This window comes from Archocentrus centrarchus, chromosome 5 (genome assembly GCF_007364275.1).
Source record: "Archocentrus centrarchus isolate MPI-CPG fArcCen1 chromosome 5, fArcCen1, whole genome shotgun sequence".
NCBI lineage: Eukaryota > Metazoa > Chordata > Actinopteri > Cichliformes > Cichlidae > Archocentrus > Archocentrus centrarchus.
The window spans coordinates 8561400-8589056 of NC_044350.1; the positions used below are offsets into that span (position 1 = coordinate 8561400).

General features: G+C 42.0%; 1 protein-coding gene across 1 annotated transcript in view; it reads left to right on the forward strand.

The window, feature by feature from the left end:
- cdh4 (cadherin 4, type 1, R-cadherin (retinal)) overlaps positions 1–27657 on the forward strand; it is a 229630-nt gene that overhangs the window by 169892 nt on the left and 32081 nt on the right. The window contains exons 7-8 of the mRNA XM_030730163.1: positions 13941–14085; positions 24251–24423. Of these exons, the coding sequence (XP_030586023.1) occupies positions 13941–14085; positions 24251–24423 (318 nt within the window). The remainder of the gene's footprint in view (positions 1–13940; positions 14086–24250; positions 24424–27657) is intronic.

Sequence of the window (27657 nt, forward strand, 5' to 3'; positions counted from 1 at the left end):
GTACTACTCATGCTGCATGCTGATCAAATCCAAACTGAGTATTTCTAGTAGTGAGAAGGGTCTTACTCTTACCTCTATGATCTGCTCTGTGCTACATGTGAGATAAAGAAACTTGTGATAATATCTTGACCTTCATGTTCATGTGAGTTTATGGAGGAAGCATCTATAAAGGATAGCTCATGGGCTTAATATTCTGTGCCTAATTAAATGCGCTCTGCTACTTAATTTTAAGTTAATGCAGTGAATTTGGTTTAGCTGGCTTGAAATCAAATCACCTTTGAACAGCCTACTGTTTATTTCTTTTAGAGTGATAAAACTGTTTGTTCTCAATATTAATGTTAAATTTTAAAAGATGCCGATCTAAGTTGTTGATGCTACGCACATGCCTCGTATATTGGAATGAGGCTCGAGTGTTGTAAGTTAATCACCAATTAACTCTCAACATGAGCACTGGCCAGAAGTCATTAATCACTACAGGAGTCTTGATCATGGCCGCCTGCTGCTAGCTAAGACGTAAAAGTATTTTCAGCCACACAAGAACAAGAAATGTGTACATACAGTACTGTGAAAAAGTCTTGAGCCACCCTTCATTTATTTGTATTTTGCTAGAAAAATGTGAAATAGGAGCAGTGATTTATTGGAATTTGCAAACATCTGTAGAAATACGGTGTATATAAAGCAAAAAGAGAGTTTGTACAAATCTAATGAGCTTGAAATTCAGTATTTAGTATGACCACCTTGATTTTTTTTTTTTTAAACAGCGTCTTAGGCAGCTTTCTTGTTATTTCTTTAACCCTTTATTTACCACGGGCCCGCAGCTTCAGAAGTGCCACCCTTTGCAGACTTCCAGCAACAATTACCATAATAACTCTATGTTGGGTGTGAAGTGCAATTTCTCAGCGTAATCACAGTAATTCAAAGTGCGTTTGATCAAACGTCTCTGCGGTGATACACTCAGCGTTAACCAGCTGTTCACAGCAAGTAAGGGCAGGTAACAGGTGTTAAGGAGTCTTCAGGAATAGTTCTCCAGGTTTCTTGAAGCACATTCAAAGCTCTTCTTTGAATGTTTGCTGCATTTTGTTCTGTTCTTTGTCAAGATGATCCAACACTGCTTCAATAATTTTGAGGTCCGGGCTCTGGGGAGGCCAATCCAAGACTAGTGTTTCATTGTGTGTGTGTGTGTGTGTGTGTGTGTGTGTGTGTGTGTGTGTGTGTGTGTGTGTGTGTGTGTGTGTGTCTGGCTTCTTGGAAGCAAAATATAAATAAATGAGGAGCCATTGAAGCATTTTTGACAGTACTGTGTTATTAAATGAAAGGTATGAAGGCAAGGAAATACAGGAATGATTGAGACCAACCCTAGTGCTGTGGCACTGAAGTGACTGCTAAGTGCTGTGAAAAAATACATACCCCCTTCCTGATTTCTTAGTTTTTTTCTTTATCACACTTACGTGTTTTAGATCATCAAACAAATTTTAATATTAAACAAAGATATGTGAAAAAAATCTATGTGAAAAAGTAATTGCCCCGTAAACCTAAACCTGGTTGTGCTATCCTTGGCAGCAAGAACTGCAAGCAAGCATTTACGATAACTGTCAGTGAGTCTTTTTCATCACTGTGGAGGAATTTTGACCCACTCTTCTTTGTAGACTTGTTTCAATTACGTCACATTGGAGGGTTTTCCAGCATGAACGGCCTGTTTAAGCATCTCAATTGGATTTACGTCCAGAGTTTGACTAGGCCACTCCAACATGTTCATTTTGTTTTTAAGTCACTCAGAGGGGTGCCAGGGTGGCTCAGTGAAAGAGCAGGCAACCGTGTATGCCATGAGGTGAAAAACAGGCAGCGCAGGTTTGCATCCCAACTTGTTGCTCCTTGCTGCGTGTCTTCCCCCATCTCTACTCCTGCTTTCCTGTCTCTCTATACTGTCAAATAAAGCTGTCAAATAAAGCTGTGAAAGTCATTCAGAGGTGGACTTGCTGGAGTGTTTAGGGTCAGTGTCCTGCTGCATAACCCAAGTGAGCTTGAGCTTCAGGGCATGAACTGATTTTCTGGTAGAGGTTCCTTCACTTACAGCAAGTCGTCCTGAAGTAGCAAAGCAGCCCCAGACTGTCACACCACCACCACGTTTGACTGTCATGGTCTCTGGATCTTTGATCCAGAGCTTTTGGGGTTTGTTATCTTTTGTGTTTTGTGCTGAGTTTGTCTAACTAGTTGGTTGTTGCTCCCTTCCTGTTTTATTTTGGCAATACTTGTGCTCAGTGTAACCCACTACAGTTTGCATACCGGCCAGACAGATCCACAGATGACGCCATATCCTTCCTCCTCCACAAGACCCTTTCACACATAGACACTGGTAAGGGGAACTATGTGAGAGTGCTGTTTGTAGATTACAGCTCAGCATTCAACACCATAGTTCCCTCCAGGCTGGTCTCTAAGCTGCTGGACCTGGGCCTGGGCCCATCCCTGTGCAGGTGGGTTCACAGCTTCCTGACCAGCAGACCACAGGTGGTACGAGTGGGTCACCTCACCTCATCCTCCCTCACCCTCAACACTGGATCCCCCCAAGGCTGTGTGCTCAGCCCTCTGCTGTACTCACTGTACACCCATGACTGCGAGGCCACGTCAGAGTCCAACGTCATCATCAAGTTTGCTGACGACACTGCTGTTGTGGGACTAATCTCTCACAATGAGGAGACACCCTACAGGAGAGAGGTCTCCCGCCTGGAGAAAGGGTGCCAGGAGAACCACCTTCTGCTCAACGTCAGCAAAACAAAGGAACTGATCGTGGACTTCAGCAGGAAGCAGCAGAGGGACTACCATCCACTTGTCATCAGTGGTGCTGAGGTGGAAAGAGTGGACACCTTCAAATACCTGGGAGTGACCATCTCACAGGACCTGTCCTGGACTCATCACATAAACATCACTGTGAAGAAGGCCAGACAGCGTCTCTACCTCCTCAGGCGGCTGAGAGACTTCAAGCTCCCACTCAAGGTGCTCAGGAACTTTTACACCTGCACCATCGAGAGCATCATGCGTGGGAGCATCACCACCTGGATGGGAAACTGCACCAAGCAGGACTTCATGGCCCTAAAAAGGGTGGTTCGTTCAGCTGAACGGACCATCAGAACCACCCTCCCCAACCTGCAGGACATTTACACCAAGCAGTGCAGGCTGAGGGCCATGAAGATCCTAAAACAGCCCAGCCACCCCGGACACTCTCTCTTCTCCCTGCTCCCATCAGGCCGGCGTTACCGCTGCCTGAGGGCTAAGACTGAAAGGTTGAAGAAGAGTTTTTACCCACAAGCCATCCGTCTGCTCAACTCTGAGCCCTAACTGGACCATTATTGCACAGTGTAAATATCATAATTTAAAAAGTGTGTATAGTGTATAGTATATAGAGTATAGTGTATAGTGTATAGTGTGAATTACTTTTTTTTTTTTTTTTTTTTTTTTTTTTTTTTTTTTTTTTTTTTTTTTATTCTTCTTATTTATATGTGTGTGTATATAAGGTTGCAGGTACAAAATACATTTCACTGTGCATTGTACTGTGTATAACTGTGCATGTGACAAATAAACACTATCTTATCTAACTTCCCCTTTAACGTCTGGGATAACTTTCCCTTTAAGAATTATGTTAGTTATTTCCAGCCCTGTGCCCACCTGTTTTCCATCCTCTCTATTCTTAAGTGTATTTAGTGTCTCAGTTTCCCTTGATGCTTTGTCGCATTCTCCCACATGTTGTGTGTTTCCAGTGCAGTTTATTATTTTTAGGGCCCGAGCACGAACTGTGCGAAGGCCCTATTGTAATTGCTTCGTTTATTATTATTTTTTTTTTTTTTTTTTTTTTTTTTTTTATTAGGGCCCGAGCACGAACTGTGCGAAGGCCCTATTGTAATTGCTTCGTTTATTATTATTATTTTTTTTTTTTTTTTTTTATTATTATTATTATTATTATTCAGGCAAATGAATTGGCTTTTTGGGGGCTTTATCATATTCAAAAACTCATGAAACTTTGCACATGCGTCACACCTGGTGAAAATTTAAGTATTTTAATGGGCTCGGGCAAGGGCGCGCCCAAATGGCTCGCTAGCGCCCCCTAAACTGGAGCCCCACCGCTGTGTTTCACGTACATGAATGAAACTTCATACACATGTATATCATGTCCAGGCGCACAAAAAATCCTCTTGGAGCCATGCCCTAAACCCAACAGGAAGTCCGCCATTTTGAATTAATTATGCAAATTTGGCGATTTGCAGCCCTCACACTTTTTCTAATAACTCAGAGGTTTTAGACGTTATCATCTTCATATTTGGTTTGTCTAACCTACACCCCCAGGGGAATCTAAATCTCGAAAATGTTGAGTTTTTGCCAAGGGGGAGGGGTCCTTATGCCCCTTTGAACTTTGATCATTCGCCATGAAAATTTGATTGCCTCTCATTCATACCTACATGATCCAATGTGCATCAAACTTCTCCAGTAGGATGAGGGTGCCCCCCTGAACACATACATATGACAATATTTAATATCAGTCGCAGCGCCACCTAGTGGGAACAGGAAATGTCATATTTTACACTTGGAGGTCCAGCTCCAAGGTGGTTTAGCAGAACCATCTCAAATTTCACCTGGAAAGCCTTAAGAACTTGGACTTACTGTGTTTTTAAAACTGTGACTTTTTGACAAAAGGGCGTGACCCTTATGGGACGGCAAAGTTCGATGATTCGCCATGAACACAAAAATGGCTGTAACTCAAAGCCAACTTGCCCAATCTGGCTCAAACTTCAGTGGTGTGATAAGCATGCTGCCCTGAACACATTCATATGCATAAAGTCCATAAACGTTAGAGCGCCGCCTAGTGGCAGCTCGGAATATCTTAAAATAGCATGTTTTTTGAGTAGCCCCGGAGCTACGTTTTATCTACATGTATGAAAATGTACAGGCTCATGTAACATCCTAAGACGTACAAAAAAGTCTCTTGGACCCATACCCCAAACCCTACAGGAAGTCGGCCATCTTCAATTGAAGGTGTCAATTTTTGCGATTTCCACGCCTGCTATTTGAACGAACTCGTCCTAGGGCATTTCACCCACTGACACCAAATTGGCTCCAGATCATCTACACAAGTAGCCCATCAATTATTGTGGAAATCTTTAAAAAATATTAAACGGCCTTGTCACACCAGCCCATTAAATTTGGCCTTTGTTTTTCTCCCTCACCACCAAAATTTTTTGTGCACTTGTTCGCACATGCTTTGTCTGATCAGGCTGAAAATTTAATCACTCATGTACACACCCAGGCTGAATCCATAACTACAGATTCAAGACTGTAGGCGCAATAGCGCCCCCTACAGAAGCAAATGAAAATTTGTATGACCGTCCACAGAATTAGTTTTGCTCTGAAATACATGAAATATCTTTCACCATTCCTTACAAAATCCTCATCTATTTGATAAGCCTCCTGCCCTGAACACATTGACATGCATAAAGTCCATAAACGTTAGAGCGCCCCCTACTGGCAGCTTTAAATATCATAATATACCATGTTTTTTAGCTAGCCCCTGAGTTACATTTTATCTACAGCTCTGAAATTTTGCACACTCATGTAACATCCTAAGACATACAAAAAAGTCTCTTGGAGCCATACTCCAAACCCTACAGGAAGTCCAGCATCTTCAATTGAAAGTGTCAATTTTTGCCATTTTCAGGCCTGCTATTTGAATGAACTCCTCCTAGGGCATTTCACCCAGTGAGACCAAATTGGCTCCACATCATCTAGACAAACAGCCCATCAAAAAGTCAATCAGACCCATGCCCTATTTTGCATGCTGGAGCCGTGACCACACCCCCAAATATTCCATTGCGTCTATGCCGAGAGCAAAAGATACCTTTTCCTATAAAAGAATTCAACTTTCTAGAGACCCATCACGATCACAAAACCTCCGAGTGCGGCACGGGTCGACGAGCGCCACAGGTCGACGCGCGCGGAGTGCGAGGGCCCGATATCACCGCTTGCGGTTTTAATTATTATTATTAGGGCCCGAGCACGAACTGTGCGAAGGCCCTATTGTAATTGCTTCGTTTATTATTATTTTTTTTTTTTTTTTTTTATTATTCAGGCAAATGAATTGGCTTTTTGGGGGCTTTATCATATTCAAAAACTCATGAAACTTTGCACATGCGTCACACCTGGTGAAAATTTAAGTATTTTAATGGGCTCGGGCAAGGGCGCGCCCAAATGGCTCGCTAGCGCCCCCTAAACTGGAGCCCCACCGCTGTGTTTCACGTACATGAATGAAACTTCATACACATGTATATCATGTCCAGGCGCACAAAAAATCCTCTTGGAGCCATGCCCTAAACCCAACAGGAAGTCAGCCATTTTGAATTAATTATGCAAATTTGGCGATTTGCAGCCCTCACACTTTTTCTAATAACTCAGAGGTTTTAGACGTTATCATCTTCATATTTGGTTTGTCTAACCTACACCCCCAGGGTAATCTAAATCTCGAAAATGGTGAGTTTTTGCCAAGGGGGAGGGGTCCTTATGCCCCTTTGAACTTTGATCATTCGCCATGAAATTTTGATTGCCTCTCATTCATACCTACATGATCCAATGTGCATCAAACTTCTCCAGTAGGATGAGGGTGCCCCCCTGAACACATACATATGACAATATTTAATATCAGTCGCAGCGCCACCTAGTGGGAACAGGAAATGTCATATTTTACACTTGGAGGTCCAGCTCCAAGGTGGTTTAGCAGAACCATCTCAAATTTCACCTGGAAAGCCTTAAGAAGTTGGACTTACTGTGTTTTCAAAACTGTGAGTTTTTGACAAAAGGGCGTGACCCTTATGGGACGGCAAAGTTCGATGATTCGCCATGAACACAAAAATGGCTGTAACTCAAAGCCAACTTGCCCAATCTGGCTCAAACTTCAGTGGTGTGATAAGCATGCTGCCCTGAACACACTCATATGCATAAAGTCCATAAACGTTAGAGCGCCGCCTAGTGGCAGCTCGGAATATCTTAAAATAGCAAGTTTTTTGAGTAGCCCCGGAGCTACGTTTTATCTACATGTATGAAAATGTACATGCTCATGTAACATACTAAGACGTACAAAAAAGTCTCTTGGACCCATACCCTAAACCCTACAGGAAGTCGGCCATCTTCAATTGAAGGTGTCAATTTTTGCGATTTCCACGCCTGCTATTTGAACGAACTTGTCCTAGGGCATTTCACCCAGTGACACCAAATTGGCTCCAGATCATCTACACAAGTAGCCCATCAAAAGTTATTCAGGGTTTTGTAGAATATTGAACGGTGTTGCCATGGCAACCCTCTGAATTTGGACTTTTTTCAATTTCAAATTCACAGAGATTCTAAACATCAGCCCCTGGGCTGTGCTTTCTCTATGTACCTGAAAATGTGCCTGCTGATGTAAGATGCTAACATCTACAAAAAAGTCTCTTGGACCGATAGCCGAAACCCAACAGGAAGTCAGCCACGTTCACTTTAAAGTGTAAATTTTGCAGCATTTTTCGCCTTTTTCAGGCCTTTTTGCCTCAACTCCTCCTAGGGCATTTGACCCAGTGAGACCAAAATGGCTCCAGATCATCCACACAAGTAGCCCATCAAAAGATATTCATGGTTTTGTAGAATATTGAACGGTGTTGCCGTAGCAACCCTCTGAATTTGGACTTTTTTTCCATTTCAGGCCCAGAAAGATTCTAACCATCAGCCCCAGGGCAGTGCTTGGTCTGTGTACCTGAAATCGTGCATGCTGAAGTAACATCCTAAGACGTACAAAAAAGTCTCTTGGACCGATAGCCGAAATCCAACAGGAAGCCTGACATGTTCTAATTAAGGTGTCATTTTTGCAGCATTTTTCACATTTTTCAGGCCTGCTATTTGAATCATCTTCTACTACAGCTTTTCATCCAGTCACACCAAAATGGCTCCAGATCATCTACACAAGTAGCCCATCAAAAGATATTCATGGTTTTGTAGAATATTGAACGGTGTTGCCGTAGCAACCCTCTAAATGTGGGATTTTACTCATATACCACAGTGCACCAAATTGTTACATCTCTGACATACATTGTCCGATGTGCCTCAAACTTCACAGGCTTAATGGGAGGGTAAGGGAGACCGGACACACCCCTCTATCAGCTTTGTTTCACACTCATAACGCCACCTAGTGGCAACAGGAAATCAGTAGGACACTGATACTCATCATCCTATGGTCATTACAGTTTCATTGATGGCTGCAGGCATTACATAGAGCATTGTGACATATTAATTAGTGGGCACTCACCGACGCCACCTAGTGGAAGCGGGAGACGATCGACGCGAAGTACGGCTAGCCTGCTGAGCCGTCAGCAGCCGGGTGAGCCAGCTACTCTCTCGTCTGCGAGAACCTCCGAGCGCGGTTCGGCTGGAGCGTGCCACGGGTCGACGCGCGGCTTGGCTGGAGCGCCCCAGGGGTCGACGCGCGCCGGGTGCGAGGGCCCGCTCATCGCCGCTTGCGGCTTTAATTATTATTATTATTATTCAGGCAAATGAATTGGCTTTTTGGGGGCTTTATCATATTCAAAAACTCATGAAACTTTGCACATGCGTCACACCTGGTGAAAATTTAAGTATTTTAATGGGCTCGGGCAAGGGCGCGCCCAAATGGCTCGCTAGCGCCCCCTAAACTGGAGCCCCACCGCTGTGTTTCACGTACATGAATGAAACTTCATACACATGTATATCATGTCCAGGCGCACAAAAAATCCTCTTGGAGCCATGCCCTAAACCCAACAGGAAGTCCGCCATTTTGAATTAATTATGCAAATTTGGCGATTTGCAGCCCTCACACTTTTTCTAATAACTCAGAGGTTTTAGACGTTATCATCTTCATATTTGGTTTGTCTAACCTACACCCCCAGGGGAATCTAAATCTCGAAAATGGTGAGTTTTTGCCAAGGGGGAGGGGTCCTTATGCCCCTTTGAACTTTGATCATTCGCCATGAAATTTTGATTGCCTCTCATTCATACCTACATGATCCAATGTGCATCAAACTTCTCCAGTAGGATGAGGGTGCCCCCCTGAACACATACATATGACAATATTTAATATCAGTCGCAGCGCCACCTACTGGGAACAGGAAATGTCATATTTTACACTTGGAGGTCCAGCTCCAAGGTGGTTTAGCAGAACCATCTCAAATTTCACCTGGAAAGCCTTAAGAAGTTGGACTTACTGTGTTTTCAAAACTGTGACTTTTTGACAAAAGGGCGTGACCCTTATGGGACGGCAAAGTTCGATGATTCGCCATGAACACAAAAATGGCTGTAACTCAAAGCCAACTTGCCCAATCTGGCTCAAACTTCAGTGGTGTGATAAGCACGCTGTCCTGAACACACTGATATGCAAAAAGTCCATAAACGTTAGTGCGCCGCCTAGTGGCAGCTCGGAATATCTTAAAATAGCAAGTTTTTTGAGTAGCCCCGGAGCTACGTTTTATCTACATGTATGAAAATGTACATGCTCATGTAACATACTAAGACGTACAAAAAAGTCTCTTGGACCCATACCCCAAACCCTACAGGAAGTCGGCCATCTTCAATTGAAGGTGTCAATTTTTGCCATTTCCACGCCTGCTATTTGAACGAACTTGTCCTAGGGCATTTGACCCAGTGAGACCAAATTTGCTCCACATCATCTAGACAAGTAGCCCATCAAATATTGTGGAAATCTTTAAAAAATATTAAATGGCCTTATCACACCAGGCCATTGAAGTTGGCCTTCGTTTTTCTCCCTCACCACCAAAATTGTTTGTGCACTTGTTCGCACATGCTTTGTCTGATCAGGCTGAAAATTTAATCACTCATGTACACACCCAGGCTGAATCCATAACTACAGATTCAAGACTGTAGGCGCAATAGCGCCCCCTACAGAAGCAAATGAAAATTTGTATGACGTCCACATAATTAGTTTTGCTCTGAAATGCATGAAACTATCTTTCACCATTCCTTACGAAATCCTCATCAATTTGATAAGCCTCCTGCCCTGAACACATTGATATGCATAAAGTCCATAAATGTTACAGCGCCACCTACTGGCAGCTTGAAATATCATAAAATAGCATGTTTTTTAGCTAGCCCCAGAGCTACATTATATCTACAGCTCTGAAATTCTGCACACTCATGTAACATCCTAAGACGTACAAAAAAGTCTCTTGGAGCCATACTGGAAACCCTACAGGAAGTCCAGCATCTTCAATTGAAAGTGTCAGTTTTTGTCAATTTTTGCCATTTTCAGGCCTGCTATTTGAATGAACTCCTCCTAGGGCATTTCAGCCAGTGAGACCAAATTGGCTCCAGATCATCTAGACAAACAGCCCATCAAATATTGTGGAAATCTTGACAAAATATTAAATGGTGTTGTCACACCAAGCCATTGCAGTTGGCTTTCATTTTTCTCAATGGCGACCAAAATTGTTTGGGCACGTGTTCGTACATGCTTTGCCCGATCTGCCTGAAAATGTAATCACTCATGTACACAGCCACTCTGAACCCATAACTATGGATTCAAGGCTATACGTAGCTGCAAGAGCGCCCCCTACAGAAGCAAATGAAATTTTGTATAGCATCCACAAACTTAGTTTCTCGGAAATGTATGAAAATTTGTTTCAACATTCTTGACATCATCCTGATCAAAACAGTCTATCAGACCCATGCCCTATTTTGCATGCTGGAGCCGTGACCCCACCCCCAAATATTCCATTGCGTCTATGCCGAGAGCAAAAGATATCTTTTCCTAAAAAAGAATTCAACTTTCTACAGACCTTCTGTACACCATCACGATCACAAGACCTCCGAGTGCGGCACGGGTCGACGAGCGCCACGGGGCGACGCGCAGGGAGTGCGAGGGCCCGATATCACCGCTTGCGGTTTTAATCTTTATTTTGTGTTCTTAGCTTCCGTGTAGTTTGTTTATTTAGGTTGATCTTGTTTTGGTGTGACTCCGGCAATAAAGTTGTAGAAAATCATTTCCTGTTTCCGAGTCCTGCATGGAGGTCCTAATCCTGCCTGCCACACAGCGGTGTCTTGACACTGTTGGTATGATGTTCTTTCATGAAATGTTGTGTTATTTTTATGCCAGATATAACAGGACTCAAAAATCTTGGTGATCACCAGAATGTTTTTGGCAAATGTGAGACAAGACTTTGTGTTCTTTTTGGTCAGCAGTAGTTTTCACCTTGGAACTCTCCCTTGGATGCCATTTTTGTCTCTTTCTTATTGTTGAATCATGAACTCTGACCTTAACTGAGCCAGTTGATCCGTGCAGGTCTTTAGATGTTGTTCTGGGTTCTTTTGTGGCCTCCTGGATGAGTCGTCAGTGCGCTCTTGGAGTAATTTTGGTAGGACAGCCACTCCTGGGAAGTTTTCTCCATTTGTGGATAATGGCTCTCACCATGGTTCACTGTTGTCTGGAAGTCTTAGAAATGGCTTTATAACCTTTTCCAGACTGATAGATGTCAAAGACTCTTGAGTTTGACTTTCTTTAGATTGTGGTTTGATGTGTTGCTTTTTGAGATCTTTTAACCTGCTTCACTTTGTCAAACAGGTTCTATTTTAAGTGATTTCTTGATTCAGCAGGTCTGTAGTTATCAGGCCTGGGTGTGGCTACTGAATGTGGTAAATAACAGTTAATTCACAATTCAACAAGGGAGAGAATTATGTTTTCACACAGGGCCGGGTAGATGTGGATAGTATTTTCCCTTAACGAATGAAATCATTTAAAAACTGCATTTTGTATTTAATCAGGTTATCTTTGACTAATTGAAATCTGTATGATGATCTGAAACATGACAAATATGCAAAAATCTGAGAATCAGGAAGGTAGTGAACACTTCTACACAGCAATGTAAAGTAGCATATGTCTGGACTCATTAACCCCTCAAAATCCTTGACAACTGCTCATGAGAGCGATGTTTCCAACAGCATTTGTTTAAAAATAGCTTTTGTTATACATAGGTGGAAATATACTGTAGTTTTAGCATCAGAATCTTAGCAGGAAAAATAGAAAAATGTTACACTTGAAGTACCATGCAAGTATACTCTAAGGGAGCCAATGGTGCAAGTACAAACTGTATTTCTCCTCTGTGGTTGGTCCAGTCATCCTAAAGCTCACCCTGCAGAATACTGATGTTGCATATATATTTGCAGTTTGCACAGCACACACTCCTCCAGGCCCTCTGATCACTTTTCCATTCCCACCGTTGCGCACACAAACAGAGAGAGACACATAAACAAAGAGCATACACAGGAAGATGCGCACAGAAATGTGAATATATAAATGCATACACATATAGAAATAAAAGAAAATGTGCAGGAATATGCACGCACAAATCCACAAGCAGAAAGGGGGGTGGGGGGGAACACACAAATGAAAACACAGTTTGACACAAAGACAAAAATACACAGCAGCCACACATACACACCAATACACCGAGGCAGTCACACATATCACAGTCACACTTCCTCACTGTGCAGTGTTCACAGCTGAGAAAACAGATTGGGCTTGTTTGTTTGTTGGGTCTCCTCTCCATGTTTGTTTGCTGTGCTTCAGCCAATGGAAAACTAGCATCTTGAGGATCATTAAGTGGCTAAAGAGGGCTCTTTTGATTGGCTGTGCGTGCCTCCCCAGTGTGTAGTCATTCTGCTTGTCAGTGTCCGTGTTAATATGTGTAAACATGTGTCTGAATTGGTGTTGGTTGAATTGGTGATGCGTGTGTGAATGCTCAAGCAGCTCAGTTACGGTTTGATGAATCCTTGACAGACAGGCACAAAAGCCGACATGATTGGTTGTGTTTTGGCAAAGGCAGGTGCCGCCATTCAATCTTTCATGTCACCCCGCAATGCGTCGTGACTTCCTGTAAATAGGCTGACAGGAAGACCCTCCTCGACTTTGTGCAGACAAAATATTTTGCTGCCAGCGTGTCGGTTTTAGCCAGAATGAGAGCCCTTCTTCATTTAACAAGCCAAGCTGTGATTGAATAACATTTCTGCAGAGGATGTGAATGTTTAGGCAATTGAATGAGAGTAATGTAAGTCATGGTGAACAGCACCAGTTTGGTTCCAGGGCTATTACAAAGCTTTGCGTTATATTAGATATCATTAGAGGGGATTGGTGGGGAGAAGAGAGAGTGTAAGAGCAGTGGTGGAGATTAAGCCATCCCACTGCAGATGATGATTGCTTTTGTCAGTCTTCCCTGTTCAAGCCCCCACACCTCCGCACTGCCTCTTTGTATTTTCATCTCTCATTTACTTCCACAGGACTGATTCACTCTTCTCCTCTCCATCCCATCTCATTTGCCTTTTTCCTGCACCCCCCCCCCCCCCCCCCCCCCCTTCTTTCTTTCCCTCTCTTCTGTCTCTCTTCTCACACTGTGAATTGTCAAGGAACAGCTCATCAGACGGAGACATCCATCCAAATGGATGGCTTTGTCAAAACAAACTGAGACAAACATTCTCCCTGAACAAAAAGAAACCACAGCTTGAGCAGCAACACCTCTCTGATATTTTTCAGGCCTCTGGCTGTGCTAACAACAAAATAGGTGTTGTTTGTGTGTTTGGAACATTTCACTGCTTTGCCCCTGTCTGTGCTGTTGTGGTCCATGCCAAGATGCCAACAGGATACTCATGCCCTGTTGGCATACAAGAAACAGAATATTTGCAGATTAAATGAAGTTGCCAATTAACAAAATCGTGATAGCTGCTTTACTGAGTTTTTTTTTTTCCCTTTCTGCATATTCTCTGCAGAGTTTCATATAAATCAAGCCAATGCCCTGTGATCAGACTTAGTTGAACTACATATGGAATATTCAACCAGCCTCAAATGTGGCACTGAATGCTAATGATATCGTCTTTCTTTTGTTTGCGCCTTTTTATAGCTGCGTGCACATGCAGTTGACATGAATGGGAACCAGGTGGAGAATCCGATCGATCTGTATATCTATGTGATCGACATGAATGACAACAGACCTGAATTTCAAAACCAGGTGTATAACGGCTCTGTGGCGGAAGGATCCAAACCAGGTAAGAGTTCTTTCTACTTGTGATGACATCACAAATCTAAGTCTTAAACCACCCTTAGTTTCTTTCTATTTTGCTTCTAAGGAGCCTTGCCATTTCAAAAGTGGTCTTTAGCAACAGCTCTCCAGATTTTCTCTTGTACCTAATAATTTTTTTTTTCCAATTTCTTTAGATGAATATATGAAAAAAAAAAGATTGAGGTATGCCAAAGATAACACAGTTTGACATAAAACACTATTTTTGCACAACAAAAGTTTCAAAACTTGGGATACCTAAGCATGGTGTACATTGTAGCCTTAAAAAAAGCTAAGAAAACTGGAGGAGAAATGAAGCAGATGATCTAAAATGATCTTAAGTAGATGAACATTATCTGTAAGTCATGTCCTTAAGAAATAGCAAAAGAATCCATCTGGATCTCGCCCTTCAGTTGATCATTTACTGAAGCCTCATCAAAAATGGTCTCAATGGAGGGGTAGGTGAGAGTTAAGAGAGAGTTCAGGCTGTGATAACAATAAAGGTGGTCATACCAAATATTCGTTAACTCTGTTTTTACCTTTTATACTGTATTACTATGTACGTTTGTACATATTTCAGTGAATCGTTGCACCTATTTCCCATTTTCCTTGCAAAGTATAAAGAAATCATGGGTGGATCAAGACTTTTGCACAGTACTCTAAAATGCCAACATGTTTTTCCTTGTGACACTTTTTCTTAGTTCTTTCAAGCAACTTGATTTTTATACTGTAATTCAAAGCTTAAAAATCTTGGATGGAGAGTTAAAAATGTGGCACGGACAGAGAGAGAGACTTTTGCTAGTTGAAAGAGAGACGATAATTATTGTAGCTTGATCTCAGTAAGGTCAGCAGGTGAATCTGCAGCAGAGGCTATGATACCATAGTTCATAACAGGACGCTTTAAACAGTTTCTTCTCTAAATCATATCTCAGCCAAAGTCGAACGCACAGACATTGTGTGACACGGATATACATAGTTTTGGCTTCAGCGACTTACGTGTATCCTTGGGCAAAATACTGACGTGCTTGTATGAATGGGTGTGAATATGGCACGTTGTACAAAGCCCTTTGTATAGGCCTCAAGTATAGTAGAAATGTGCTACATAAGAACCGCTCTATTTATTTAGCGTTTAAGCTTTTTCTGCAGCATCTAATGCCATTTAGTCCCTGTAGACTTTTCAGAAATCTGAGTGAATTCATATCCACATATTTAAAGGTGAACCACGTTATTCACGCGCCCTTTCATGTATGAACGCTAGAGGTTACTTTACTGTATTTTAAAATGTTGGCACTGGGCATAAAACGCCTCTGCAAAAACGACCTATGAGGTTGTTTTTTAAAGGGTCATTGCTTGACAGAGTGGAGGACATGCAAATGGTCAAACCTGCTCTTCCAGGGAGCAATCCGAGTTTAGCGAGAGCACCGCAACACTCAGTGCCTGAATGGTAGGGGTGAGTGATATAACCTCAAAATGACATCTATTTCAAGGATGTTTACAATAATGAGATTTATGACGATATAGAAAAAAGTACTGAACAACATTTCATTATTGACTTTGATGAGAGACTACCTAATACACAGTGTGAATCTATTGCTGCAAAGTGCCAGCAGCAGCATCACAGTTCAATAATAGTGACAGAGCATACTGCTTATCTCATTAACAATAATAATAACTAAAGTAATTAAACCTTGTAATGCGTCGGGAGCCTGCACAGTATTGTTACATATTAAAACTGAAACTGAAAAACGATTTCTACCTGAGATCTTGCATTTCAGGTCAAGCTCATGATTATCATTGTGCACCCTTAATACTGGTGTTACTGCTGACGATATGACACAGCCCTACTGGACGATGTCCATATTTACTTGCAGTCTGCTTTTATGAGGAGTGTCTGGGAACTTTAGACTACCTTAGGTGCCCCAACCTACAGTACAAGCTTAGCAGTACTGCTAACACTGTGGCTATAGCAGAACTGAACTGGAAGAGATAGTGCCTTTTGGTATAGAGGGTCTTTGTGCACCCTGTATTCAGGTCTAATGGTCTGAGACATATTGAAAGCTATAAAATACCTGTGAATACACGTCTGTAATTACCTAATGCCCACTTAATACAGCAATCTCAATCACTGCATGGAAAATCACAACTCCACGGCACTTTGTGTCTTCATACTGCGCTCTTTTCAAGATAACTAATGTAATGGCTCATTGGAAGCTGGACTGTAGCCATATTTACATTAATTATTAGTAAGACTTGCAGGAAGAACATTTTTTTTAAATTACTTTAGGGCTGTTTATGTGTCCTTTTTACATTAAATTCTAAACTCAAAACATTAATGTTTCATTGTGACTCTTGGCTTTTCCTATTGGTTTAGACAAAGGCATGCTGGTGAGATATTTGTGTTACAGTAGCTTGGCTGGATGCATCATTATCAGAGTCTGCAGAGCATGAAGAGATGTAGAGCTTCTCTCAGAATCAGGGAACAGAGTTGCGGTCAGTGCGAAGCCAGAGACAAGAGCAGAATGTACAATGTCTCGACTGGAAGAACTCTTGTTCTAACAATCAGACCCTGAGGACCCATGTTTGTCTTCACAGCGTTCAGATATTGTTCTGCTGCAAGTTTAATCTCTGGGGAATTTGTAAACAATATAGGAACGCATGTTGTGCATGTGTATGTGTTGGACCGCGTGCGTGTGTGAGCACTGGTTACTCCTCAGTGGAGCGTGGGTCTATATACAGAGCTCCTAATTAGCGAGGGTAACCAGACATTCCAAAAGCTACTTTCTTTGTTTTTCACTCTGATACTCTCTGTGTAGTTTCAAATGAAAGAATGCAACGACAAAAGTGTTTGAATTCAATATTGTATTAAGCCGGGTGAAATCTGTGATACCAATTAACGACAAACACATTACACTCTGTACAATATAATTGCTCTGCCCTTCATTAAGCAATCACTGCCAAGTGACACTTGTTTGCAGAGCACACATTTTTAGGTGTCAAGATGGCTGTGTTAAGATCGCGTATTTCGTGTGGGGGAGCACAGCCTCTTTCGTCTCCTTTTGTACAGTCATTGGTCTGAATTGATGAATTTCAATTAGAAAAAAATAGAATGCACGTGGGTCTAATTGCCTGTTTAGTTGAAGAAAAACAACAATGACTGCGATTTAGCTTCAGCGCAAGCTCAGGATATACTTTTATACTTTTCTGGCCCATTTAAGCATTTAATATATCTCCAGACAGTTAAATCTTTTATACCCTATTAATAGGCCCAGTCTAGAACTCGAGTTAAGTGCTGCAGAGCTTTGCTGAAGTTAGTATTTATACCCACTATTTCTAATTAGTGAACCTGGCAGACAGGAATATGTGCAGTAAAGATGAGGTACTTTTGAAATATGTATCCTGAATTTGACTAAAATCTTTTAGTTTCTTTTTATTTTTTGCACACTGGAAAGGACTTAAATCTCATATACAAACAGAGGGCACTTTGAGTTAAGTGGTAGCTTACTGTTGATTTACACTGGATTTTTCACCTCTTTTTTTCTTCCTCACCTGTTCCTATCCAAGGGAACACCTCAGCTGTTTGACATATCGTCATTATTTGTGCATTATAGCAGGCATTTTCTCTGAAACATTGTGAAACATTTTGATGTAATGCCTCACGGATCTTCAGTGTGGAACCCGTGTTCGTGTGTGACTTGGATTATTCTGTTGATTAGAAAGACAGTGAAATCTCTCAGGTGCTGCCCCAAGTGACACACTATCTTTCCATGGTGGAGTGAAACCTGTCACAGCATAGCAGCTGACAGGTGCTGCTCTGGGCAGCAGTGCTGCTATACACAGTATCTCTCAGTGTGCCTCAGATCTCTGTCTCCCAATGCACACAGTAGATTTAAAAAAGATTTAAAAAGCATTAACAGAACCTTAACACAGTTTTCCACAGGTACAGATATAGCCATGCTCATTTTTCAAAACAATATTTCCACACAAAGAAAGAAACAGGGATTCAAAAGCTTTTGAATGATGTAACCTGAGTCTTTATGTCAATAACAGGTTAAGACAGTCCAAAGTCAAGTGGGTTGTGGCTATCATGAATTTTTTTCAATAACGTAAGTACAAGCATTACAAGCATATTTTCTCTCCTGTTGATGCTTTGAGGTAGAGTTACTTTTATTTGCTTTCCTTGTATCATCATAAAGAAGTCTCCATACCTGAGGTTTAGAATGTTTTGGCCACATAACAACTGGCAATAAATGTAAATTCTCTAAACTATTTAAATGAGGTGGTTCAGATGTTAAATACTTGTCCATTATATATACGAGGTGCAATCAAAAAGCTTTGTGACTCCACCCCTAAAAAGAGAAAACCTCACCTGAATGCATTAAGCGACAGGTGTGTCACACTCAGTATTGACAGACTCGGATATCAGAGGTTCTCTGAAGCATTACAACACACCTTCATATCTAGCACTGTGTGAAAGCCATCAAAGAGGGAAGACCTACAGGAAACCACCCTTATCACCATCACCAGATGTTACTTAGGTAGAGATCTGATCATACCACCATGCAGGACCAGCTTGAAATCCCCACAATTGACACTTTGTGCCACCAGGATCTTGTTCAGCCTCAACAAACCTGTGATGAATAGAGCTCATTTGTGCAGATGATCAAGGGCACCTATGCAGTACATTATATACAGAACATGTCAGGAAAAAAGAAATAGAATTGAAACTGAGGGCACCAGTAAAACTTGGTGAATCTACTATGCAGTATTTATATATATATATATATATATATATATATATATATATATATATATATATATATATATATAGGGTCACTACAATTTTTTAACACTCCACAAAATCTCTGAGACTGCGACATGAGACAGTCCTTACACCGTGTAAAGTGGCCTCAGATAAAGATGTGTCGTGATGGCGTGACATCTTCAGAAAGCTCTTGTGTTCTGAGGTTGCAGCGTACTCAGAACATCTGCGCTGTGATGTTCCTTCTGCTTCCCTCCCCCTTCTCCCTCACTCTGACAGCAAGTTGTTCCCTTTTATGGACCTCTTTCTCAAAAAGGCCTACTGAAATGAGAGCGCAAGATCAAAAACCAGCAGCAGAGTGCCTTCTCTCACAGTCGATTTACCCTCCCAAGGGGGGGGACAGGGGGACTGCATTTTCTCTCTCTCTCTCTCTCTCCCCTTCTCTCTCTCTCTCTCTCTTAACAGTTGCAGAGAGATTTAAGAGAATTTCTTTCTCTGTTGAGCCTGGTGGGGGTAATTAGGAATTAGCATAGGAGCAGGGAGATGGAGTGATGGAGGTAAATAGAGGTGCTGGAGCTCACGGATGTTTGAGTCAGTTTTGGCTGTGTATCACACTGTGGTCCCTACTGGCAGACAGTGGTTATAGTGACACTCCAGAGAACACAGCAGGGTCATGTGAATTTTTATCGGAAAAGAGGGTTAGCGGTTAGCACATCCACCTCAACAAAGGATTGTTTGTGACACATAGCATTATTTTTTTATTTTTTTTTTTTACCAGGGAAGAAATGTGTAGTACAGATTCAGATTTGACTTCAGACATGAACTGGTCCTGTACAGGTAAAAGAATTTGCTTACAGAATAATCTTCTGAAACACAGTATTTCCTTGGTGTTCTTATATAATATTGTAGCTGTCAGTTTTCAGCTGCTTTTCTGACACATTGTGTTTTCCATCCAGCTGGGATGGCCAGTAGCTTCAAATAGCCTGATGCCCCTGAGCCGTAAGCAGATTCTAAGACATAATGTTTGTCTTTTCTCTTTGAAGTCAAAATCTCAACTGTATTTTGATCGACCTGTCTAACATCACTCTGCTGTTACCCATGTGTGTTTACAGTGAATAAGAAGCTTTCAGAGTCATTACAGGTGTTTTCGACCTTAAAATTACACCACCGTTTATTTTGACTTCTAATGGAATGTATTACACTTTGTAAAGATGATGTTTGAGTAACAGTCCTAATAATGATTTGTCAAAGACCACTTGACCTTTTAACCAGAATGGATCCATCTCAAAAAGAGCTGGCTCTGTAACACTAGTGCCAAAAAAAAAAAAGGACTATAACACAAACCAGACAGAATCAAAACGCTTTAACTTGAAGCAGCGGCTCAATACCCAAAAAATCTGTCCAGAAATCTGGCAAAGGTATGAAAACACACACACACACACACACACACACACACACACAGGGAAAAGGCAGAGTCAAAAACACTAGGAACTAGGTCAAATTACCTCCTGGAGAACACAAGGAGAACGAGCTGAAACACTTGACACAAAGGTACTGAGGCGAACTGGCACAGGGAGAGGGGAATGTAAAGGGTGCTTTTCAGTAAGCTAACATATGCTTTATTCACTTCCATCTCTTCCTCACATGTATCACAGCTAATCCCACCAAGGATGAGAGAGAAAGGTGTGATGCAAAGAGAAGTGATGAAGCTGCCAAATGAGAAATTCTTGTTTCCATAGTGTCAGTCTTGAGTGACATCAGGTAATGTCATGCTGGGCAGCCAGATCACCTGTGACTGGTACAGAGCGCGCTCTGCTACAGGCCTATAAAATGCAATAATGCAATCTTTACTCATTCAAATATGAAATTGAATAACTTTGCTTATTATTAGTAGTAGTATCACAGATTTATGTATGGATTAGTACTGATTTCTCTGTCTTCTTAACTGCATTGCTGCATACCAATAAAATGTGCCTGTGTTTCATAAAGTGTGAGATTTATCTATTATCTGTTGATCCTTAAATGCAACTCTACAGCTTAAGAAAAAAGTGAAAATAAACTGTCACCTACGTACAGTCTCCGGTCTTGTGTGGAGGTGTGTGGCATTTTTACACGACACCGCTTGAAGTCTTCCACATAAGCAGTGTCCCCCTGTTCTCCAGGAGCTCGTTTTGGCTCGCAGTCTCGCTCATCGACTCTTTGAGATGCATTTAAAGACTGGCAGGATCCTTCGTGGTGATGGAGAGAACACAATTTCTGGTTCACAGCCTAAATACACAGTGAGTGGAGAGTGACACGGTTGGGACTAACAGGGAAACACAAGCAGGAAACATGTGGTGACAGGATATGGCAGCTGCACACAAATAATAACACATTCAAACAAGAAAAACAAAACCTTAATCAGCACAGTGAGGTGGAACAGGAGCCTAATGTTCCCACTTGCTAAGAGCCCTAACTAATATAAACCCAATGACATGCTCTTGCTCTCTTAGAGAGAAAAAATATGCAGCTGTTCTTTTATGGGTTAAGTAGTTCTCACAATGACAGGTTAACTGATCTCCATGTGTAAAATCAGTGTAGTGCTCCCCTTGAGAGCCGGCTAATGCAGCTGTTATTAGTACAGATGATTCAGCCAGGATACTTTTGGACCTATCCAAGCTTTGAAAGCACCCTCACTGACAGTCATCTTACCAATGTGTATTCAGAGTATGAATCCGACAGTTTTTGCAACTGGATCCCTGGACGCCTGAAATAACTTCCCTCCACTTAGCTATTCTCTTGCTTGCCTGCATAATGAGCAGACTTTGCTGTCTGTCCTTCACATGAACACGGGCTTCTGCCTCTGTGGTCCTGGATAAAAAGAAGACAGGAATAGATCTGCAGACGTGGCTGATATGCTGTGACAAAGAAAATGTTTTTGAATGGTTCAAATGGTTGGACCGTATCCCCATCTCCTCAAAGTGTAGTGGACACCATTAGAGGCTCTTGTGTGAAAACTCCCAGCCCCCCTCATCACTTTTGCCAAGATTCACCAGGTTTCAGTGTTCTCTCTTACCTCCCTTACCTCTCAACCTCTATTTGTCCTTCTGGCTCTCTATCTACTGTACCGCGGCCGCTCTTTCCTGCTGAAAGGAAACCTCTATCTTCCCTCCACTGATTAGAATTATTATCCTCTTGTATCGTCCATCCCCTGCCCTCTCACTCCCTCACTTCCCCTTGTATTTTTTCTTTCAGTGGTCTTTACAAACTCTCTCACCACTATGCTTATCTTTGATTTCTTTGATTTCTTTTTCTGCCTTGCACTTCCCTCCCCTCCTACCTGTCTTTGTGTCTGCCTTGCCAATCCTGTTATTTCTGTCTACATCCATCCTCCTCTTTCTTTTACTCCATCTTCTCTCTAATTGGGAGGCAGATGTTGACTCCAGCTGATTAATGTTTAGGCAGCAGATAGACCTCATCAGTGATCTCTAGTCATGTGATCAGAATGGCCAACAACGTGCACGCCTGCTACCAAATTTGTAGGTCCAGTGATTTTAGCAGAAAGGCAATTAGGATTTGGTATTAGTGTTCAAATTAAATAGGAATTAAGCAGGCTCAGAGTTTAACCCTTTCAGCCATAGCCTTCCCTCTTTTAGATCTGAAAGCGAGCAGTCATCATATCACCGAACGAAAGGTAGATTGTGAACAATGTGATTCATCTTGTCCTGTTCTTGTGTAGAAGGCCGGAGAGGTTGATTATATCCTGATGCCCCACAGTGGAATGTGACTAATTGTTTTCTCTTTCCGTGGACTCTCTCCTTTTCCTTGCTGTTCGACGTGACAAATCCTGCTTTGAAAATTAATGAAGTTTGAAATAGAAATTGGGGCTACAATTATCCTGTCCATGCAGGGTGTCACAGGAATGATGGTTCCATCTAGACCCAATTACAGGAATGGAGACACCTGTAAAGGCTCAGACCCTCAGGAGACCGCTGAATCTGCCACGAATGCAGCGGCTTCAGTTGAAACATTGAATTTTATGATTTGGAAAGTGTGGGAGTAAAGTTTGACTTTTCTACTTCCATTTTAAAATGTACACAACATGTTTTCGGTGAGCAGTCTGAGTTGTTTTTGATATGATAATTGAACATTTCTGATTAAGTGTCTGCTCAGCGTGGCACCAGCCACCCACTATCGTACCCACTGAGGTTAGCACCGGTTCCCCTTACATGAAAGCGGGGGCATATTTTTAAAACCATCATAAATTTTGTCGAAATGATCATTAAGGCAATAAATTAGAATGTGTGCAGTATGCCAAATGCATCGCTACCTGCTTCGGCTCCTGTGTCCTTGTCCTCCTGAATTTGAGTTTTCCACTACTTACGCAGTCTTCTCATTTAAGCATGTTTGTGTTTGAGCCATCTCTTCTCTCTGCTTTCCTCCTCTTGCAAGCTGACAGTCTTTTTTTTCTCTCAGCGGCAGCAGCAGCAACAGCAGCAGCAACAGCAGCAGTCTGTAAATGGCTGCCTGATGGAAAGTGACATTTTCACAGAACCCTGAGAGGGAGGCGAGCTGATCTCTCCTCTTTCCAGCACCAAGTGCTGCAAATTGCCTGGTCACATTTGTGAGCCCAGCTGACAAACTCATGTAAATCAATAATTCTGCTCGGGGAAGATGCAGGGACACAGGGCCTCTCACCCTGATGCATGCTGTGAGGACACGAACACGCACATGCATACTAATGCATGCATGTGCCTGGAAGGAAATGCGGGTATATACATTCTTCTTATACACATACTCGGGAACACTCCCTCTGCCTCTCTATCTCTGTGCTGCCTGGCTTAAATGGCAGTGTTTATCTGTGATTCTAAGACAAATAGGGAGAGTGTACTGAAGCATTAAGGGCAGCGACAATGCCGCTGAAGGCTGAAATAATGGATGGTGGAAGCATCAGACGACCCGGTGCTCATTACTAAATGGACTCTACAGAGGTGGAAACTTTGCCCTGCTAGTTTGAAATATATAGACAACCAAACAGCACAGCTTTAAAATAGGAGCTTATTTAAGAGATTTTGTTTGTGTTTTTGTGCTCTGTTCTGTAATAGCTCTAGCTCTAAAAGATGTTTGCCAAAGAACGGAGTGCCACAGCAATTTAGAAAGTCTGATTGACTTGTTTCAAGTTTTGTTGTCTTCTGTGTCTTCCCTCACTCGTCATCCTTCTTTTTGATATTTCAGAAAAAAAAATCATTAACAAACAAAAGCACTTGAGAAGCACTTTTTTTTTTATTTGAATGTATACTTGCTTGTTTTTCATCTTTTTTTTTTTTTTTTCCCCCAGTTTGACCTCTTCTAGTCAAGCTATAGTACGCTATAGCTACATTGCATCAGCTACATTTCAGAATCTTTCTCTCCACAGGCTCATCTGTGATGCAAGTTACGGCCACAGACTCGGACGACTCCACCACGGCTAACGGCATGGTGCGCTACCGCATCCTCTCCCAGACGCCCCACAGCCCCATCCCCAACATGTTCACCATCAACAGCGAGACTGGAGACATAGTTACAGTGGCAGCCGGCCTGGACAGAGAGGTCAGTGTCATCCATGTGTTATGTCCTCCTGCTACAACAGTTTTTTTCACTCTGCATCTCATTTGTGTCCACACAATAAAACAGTTATGAAGGTTCAGTTATGTTTTGCATCCATTAGTCAGTGTTTAGAGTGCATAATGAAAGAAATCACATTCTTAATAATTAGTATAATAACAATGAGTAAAACGTTATTCTTTTTATATGTCTGCTTAATTTTCTATGTATTAATCAGAAATAATCACAGTATGTGTACTGTGATTATTTCTGGTTAATACATCGTCTATAGTAATGGGGTTCTGCTTTTTCTTAGTTGCTCTCAGCAGCTTTGTGAAGACACTGAGGAAACTAGCACTACTTACTACACCAATCTAATAAACATTCAGTATTTCTGAGTGCACAAGGGTAAACTAGGTTGCATGTAATGTAAAGTTTATCATGAGAGTGTGCACACAGTGCTCTGTGCAGATGTCCTTGTGCCCTCCACTTTGTTGTGACACACAGCCATTAAACTACAAGGGCATCAAGTGTAGAGTAAAACAAGCAAGCAGACTAAAAATTAGCATGATGAGAAGAAATAACAGTCCCCTCTGTCCACAGCTGTCTGTGTGCATTCTTGCAAAGCAATATAATCCCATCCCCAACTTTTAACCCTATTCAGACCGGGTATCTACACCAAATGTTCAAGGAATGATGTATGCACAATAATAAATCAATACAATTACTTTGGTGTTGTTATAATGAAAAATGACATGATTATGACATCATCAGTTTGGCTTTATTGATTGAAAAGTATTTTTAAGGATATTTTTGCTGTTATGGTTTCTGCATCTTGCATCTGCCATCTTTCTATCAATATATATTTCAATATATACCCAAAACACCATTAAAATGGACTAAAGATTTATTTGTTTATATTAGAATTTTTTTTTTCATAAAAAGGTAGTAATGGCGTTTGAGGGACAATATACCTGAGCTAACAATGGGTCCAAGGATTTCATCCCGATACCTAATGGCAGTCAGGGTGCCATTGCCTAGGCTGTAGAGGTCTCTGCGTCACTCTATGGATATGCATCTCCAGACCATCACTGACTCACCACCAAACCGGTCATGCTGGCTATGCTAGCTGTTCAGCGGTCATCACTTTCTCCATGGCTTCTCCAGAGCCTTTCATGTCTGTCACATGTGCTCAGGGTGAACCTGCTCTCTTCTGTGAAAAGCACAGGGTGCCAGTGATGGACCTGCCAATTCTGGTATTCTATACCAAATGCCAGTCAGGCTCCATGGTGCAAAGCAGTGAGCACAGGCCCCACTAGAGAACATCAGGCTCTCAGTCCACCCTCATGAAGTCTGTTTCTGATTGTTTGGTCAGAGACATTCACACCAGTGGCCTGTTGGAGATTATTTTGTAGCTCTGGCAGTGCTCATTCTGTTCCTCCTTGCACAAAGGAGCAAATACCGGTCCTGCTGATGGGTTAAGGACCTTCTACGGTCCTGTCCAGCTCTCCCAGAGTAACTGCCTGTCTCCTGGAATCTCCTTCATGCTCTTGAGACTGTGCTGGGATACACAGCAAACCTTCTGGCAATGGCACATATGAATGTGCCATCCTGGAGGAGTTGGACTACCTGTGCAAACTCTGCAGGGTCCAGGTATCACCTCATACTACCTGTAGTGACACTGACCCTGGCCAAATGCAAACCTAGTGGAAAAAAAACAGTCATAAAAGATGAGGAGGGGAAAAAAATGTCAGTGACCTCCAACCTGTAAAACCAATTTTGTTTTGGGGGTTGTCTCATTGTTGCCCCTCTAGTGCACCTGTTTTTAACTTCATTAACACCAAAGCAGCTGAAACTTATTAACAACCCCCTCTGCTACTTAACTGACCAGATCAATATCCCAGAGGTTTGATTGACTTGATGCTATACTTGATGCAAAAAAGGGTTCCTTTAATTTTTTTGAGCAGTATATATTCTCTGTTTTTTCTGAATACATGAATGTATAAAATGACCCAATAAATAATTCCACCTGCAAACTCCAGAAATAACTATTTAATCACCAATTGTAACTAAGCTTTAAAAAAAAAAATCAGGTACATTTGCCCTTTCACAAATGTCAAACCAAGCACAAAATTACCTCATTAATTTCAGTCATTTGTGTGTATACTTATTGTGTGTAAATAAAATTGACCGGCAAGTATCCGCACGCAGAGCAGGGCCGATATAATGGCCACGTAAATCCAGCACCTCTCTGCTGACGAGGTCGCTCGAGTGTTCTTTTCATTGCCTTCGTTTGCCTCATCCACTGTTGCCATGTCTATTGTTTGCTGTAGTTCTTTGCCAACCCACACACCACCAAAACCGCAACCACTGTCCTCCATCTTATTCTGCTAATGAGAAAGGTCACCTAGGGTGAGCTTTTGTTTTTCCCAACATCAGGTTACTATGGGCAGTAGTGTTTCATCAGACTGTGCATGTTGCAGACATTGTCTCAAACACAAATGCTCAAACATATCCCTCTACCAGCGCTAAAACCGGGAAAACATTCAAATTCATATGCCTTCATTATGGGGATAATCTCATCCTCATAACTTAGTTGGCTGATTTTACTGCCGATATAAAAGCACCAGTGAGTCTGTCTCATAATGTTTATATTCTGAGAAGTCCCACCGGTCGCTCTCAGAGCTAAACCTGGCCAGACAATACGTTGGAAATGAAAAACAGGATTTCACCAGCAGTACAGCAAGCGTATTTAGAGAATAATTATGGTTAAAATATCAAGAACAGAAGCAGGTTTTGATAACAGAAGAGACAATACATCAATGCTTCTTCCTTATCCAAATTTTATATGGAGCTGGCATGGCATGATAGCGTGGCACATTTGTGGGACAATATAAATGAGTCTAGTGAATGCGGGCCAGGTCTGTGTCCCCGTTTCCAGCTTGGCCCAGGCTGCAGCAGTAGCAGCTGATGTGAGTGAGGGAAAGCTCATTAATCTGGACACATCAAGCCAGGCACAGTCCCACCTGCCTATGATCCTCCCACAAAAACTAGGACACACCTGGGAGTTCACCCACCTGCTGTCAAGGTCATCAACACAAACAAGCACAGGCACATGGGCACATGTGCGCATACACGTATGTTGTAAATAGGCAATACTGCTCATACTGAGCGAGGAGGAGCACCAAAAATGAAGACTAAGATCCCAGGTGTTACAGTGGATCTGTGCAGCCAGTGTGG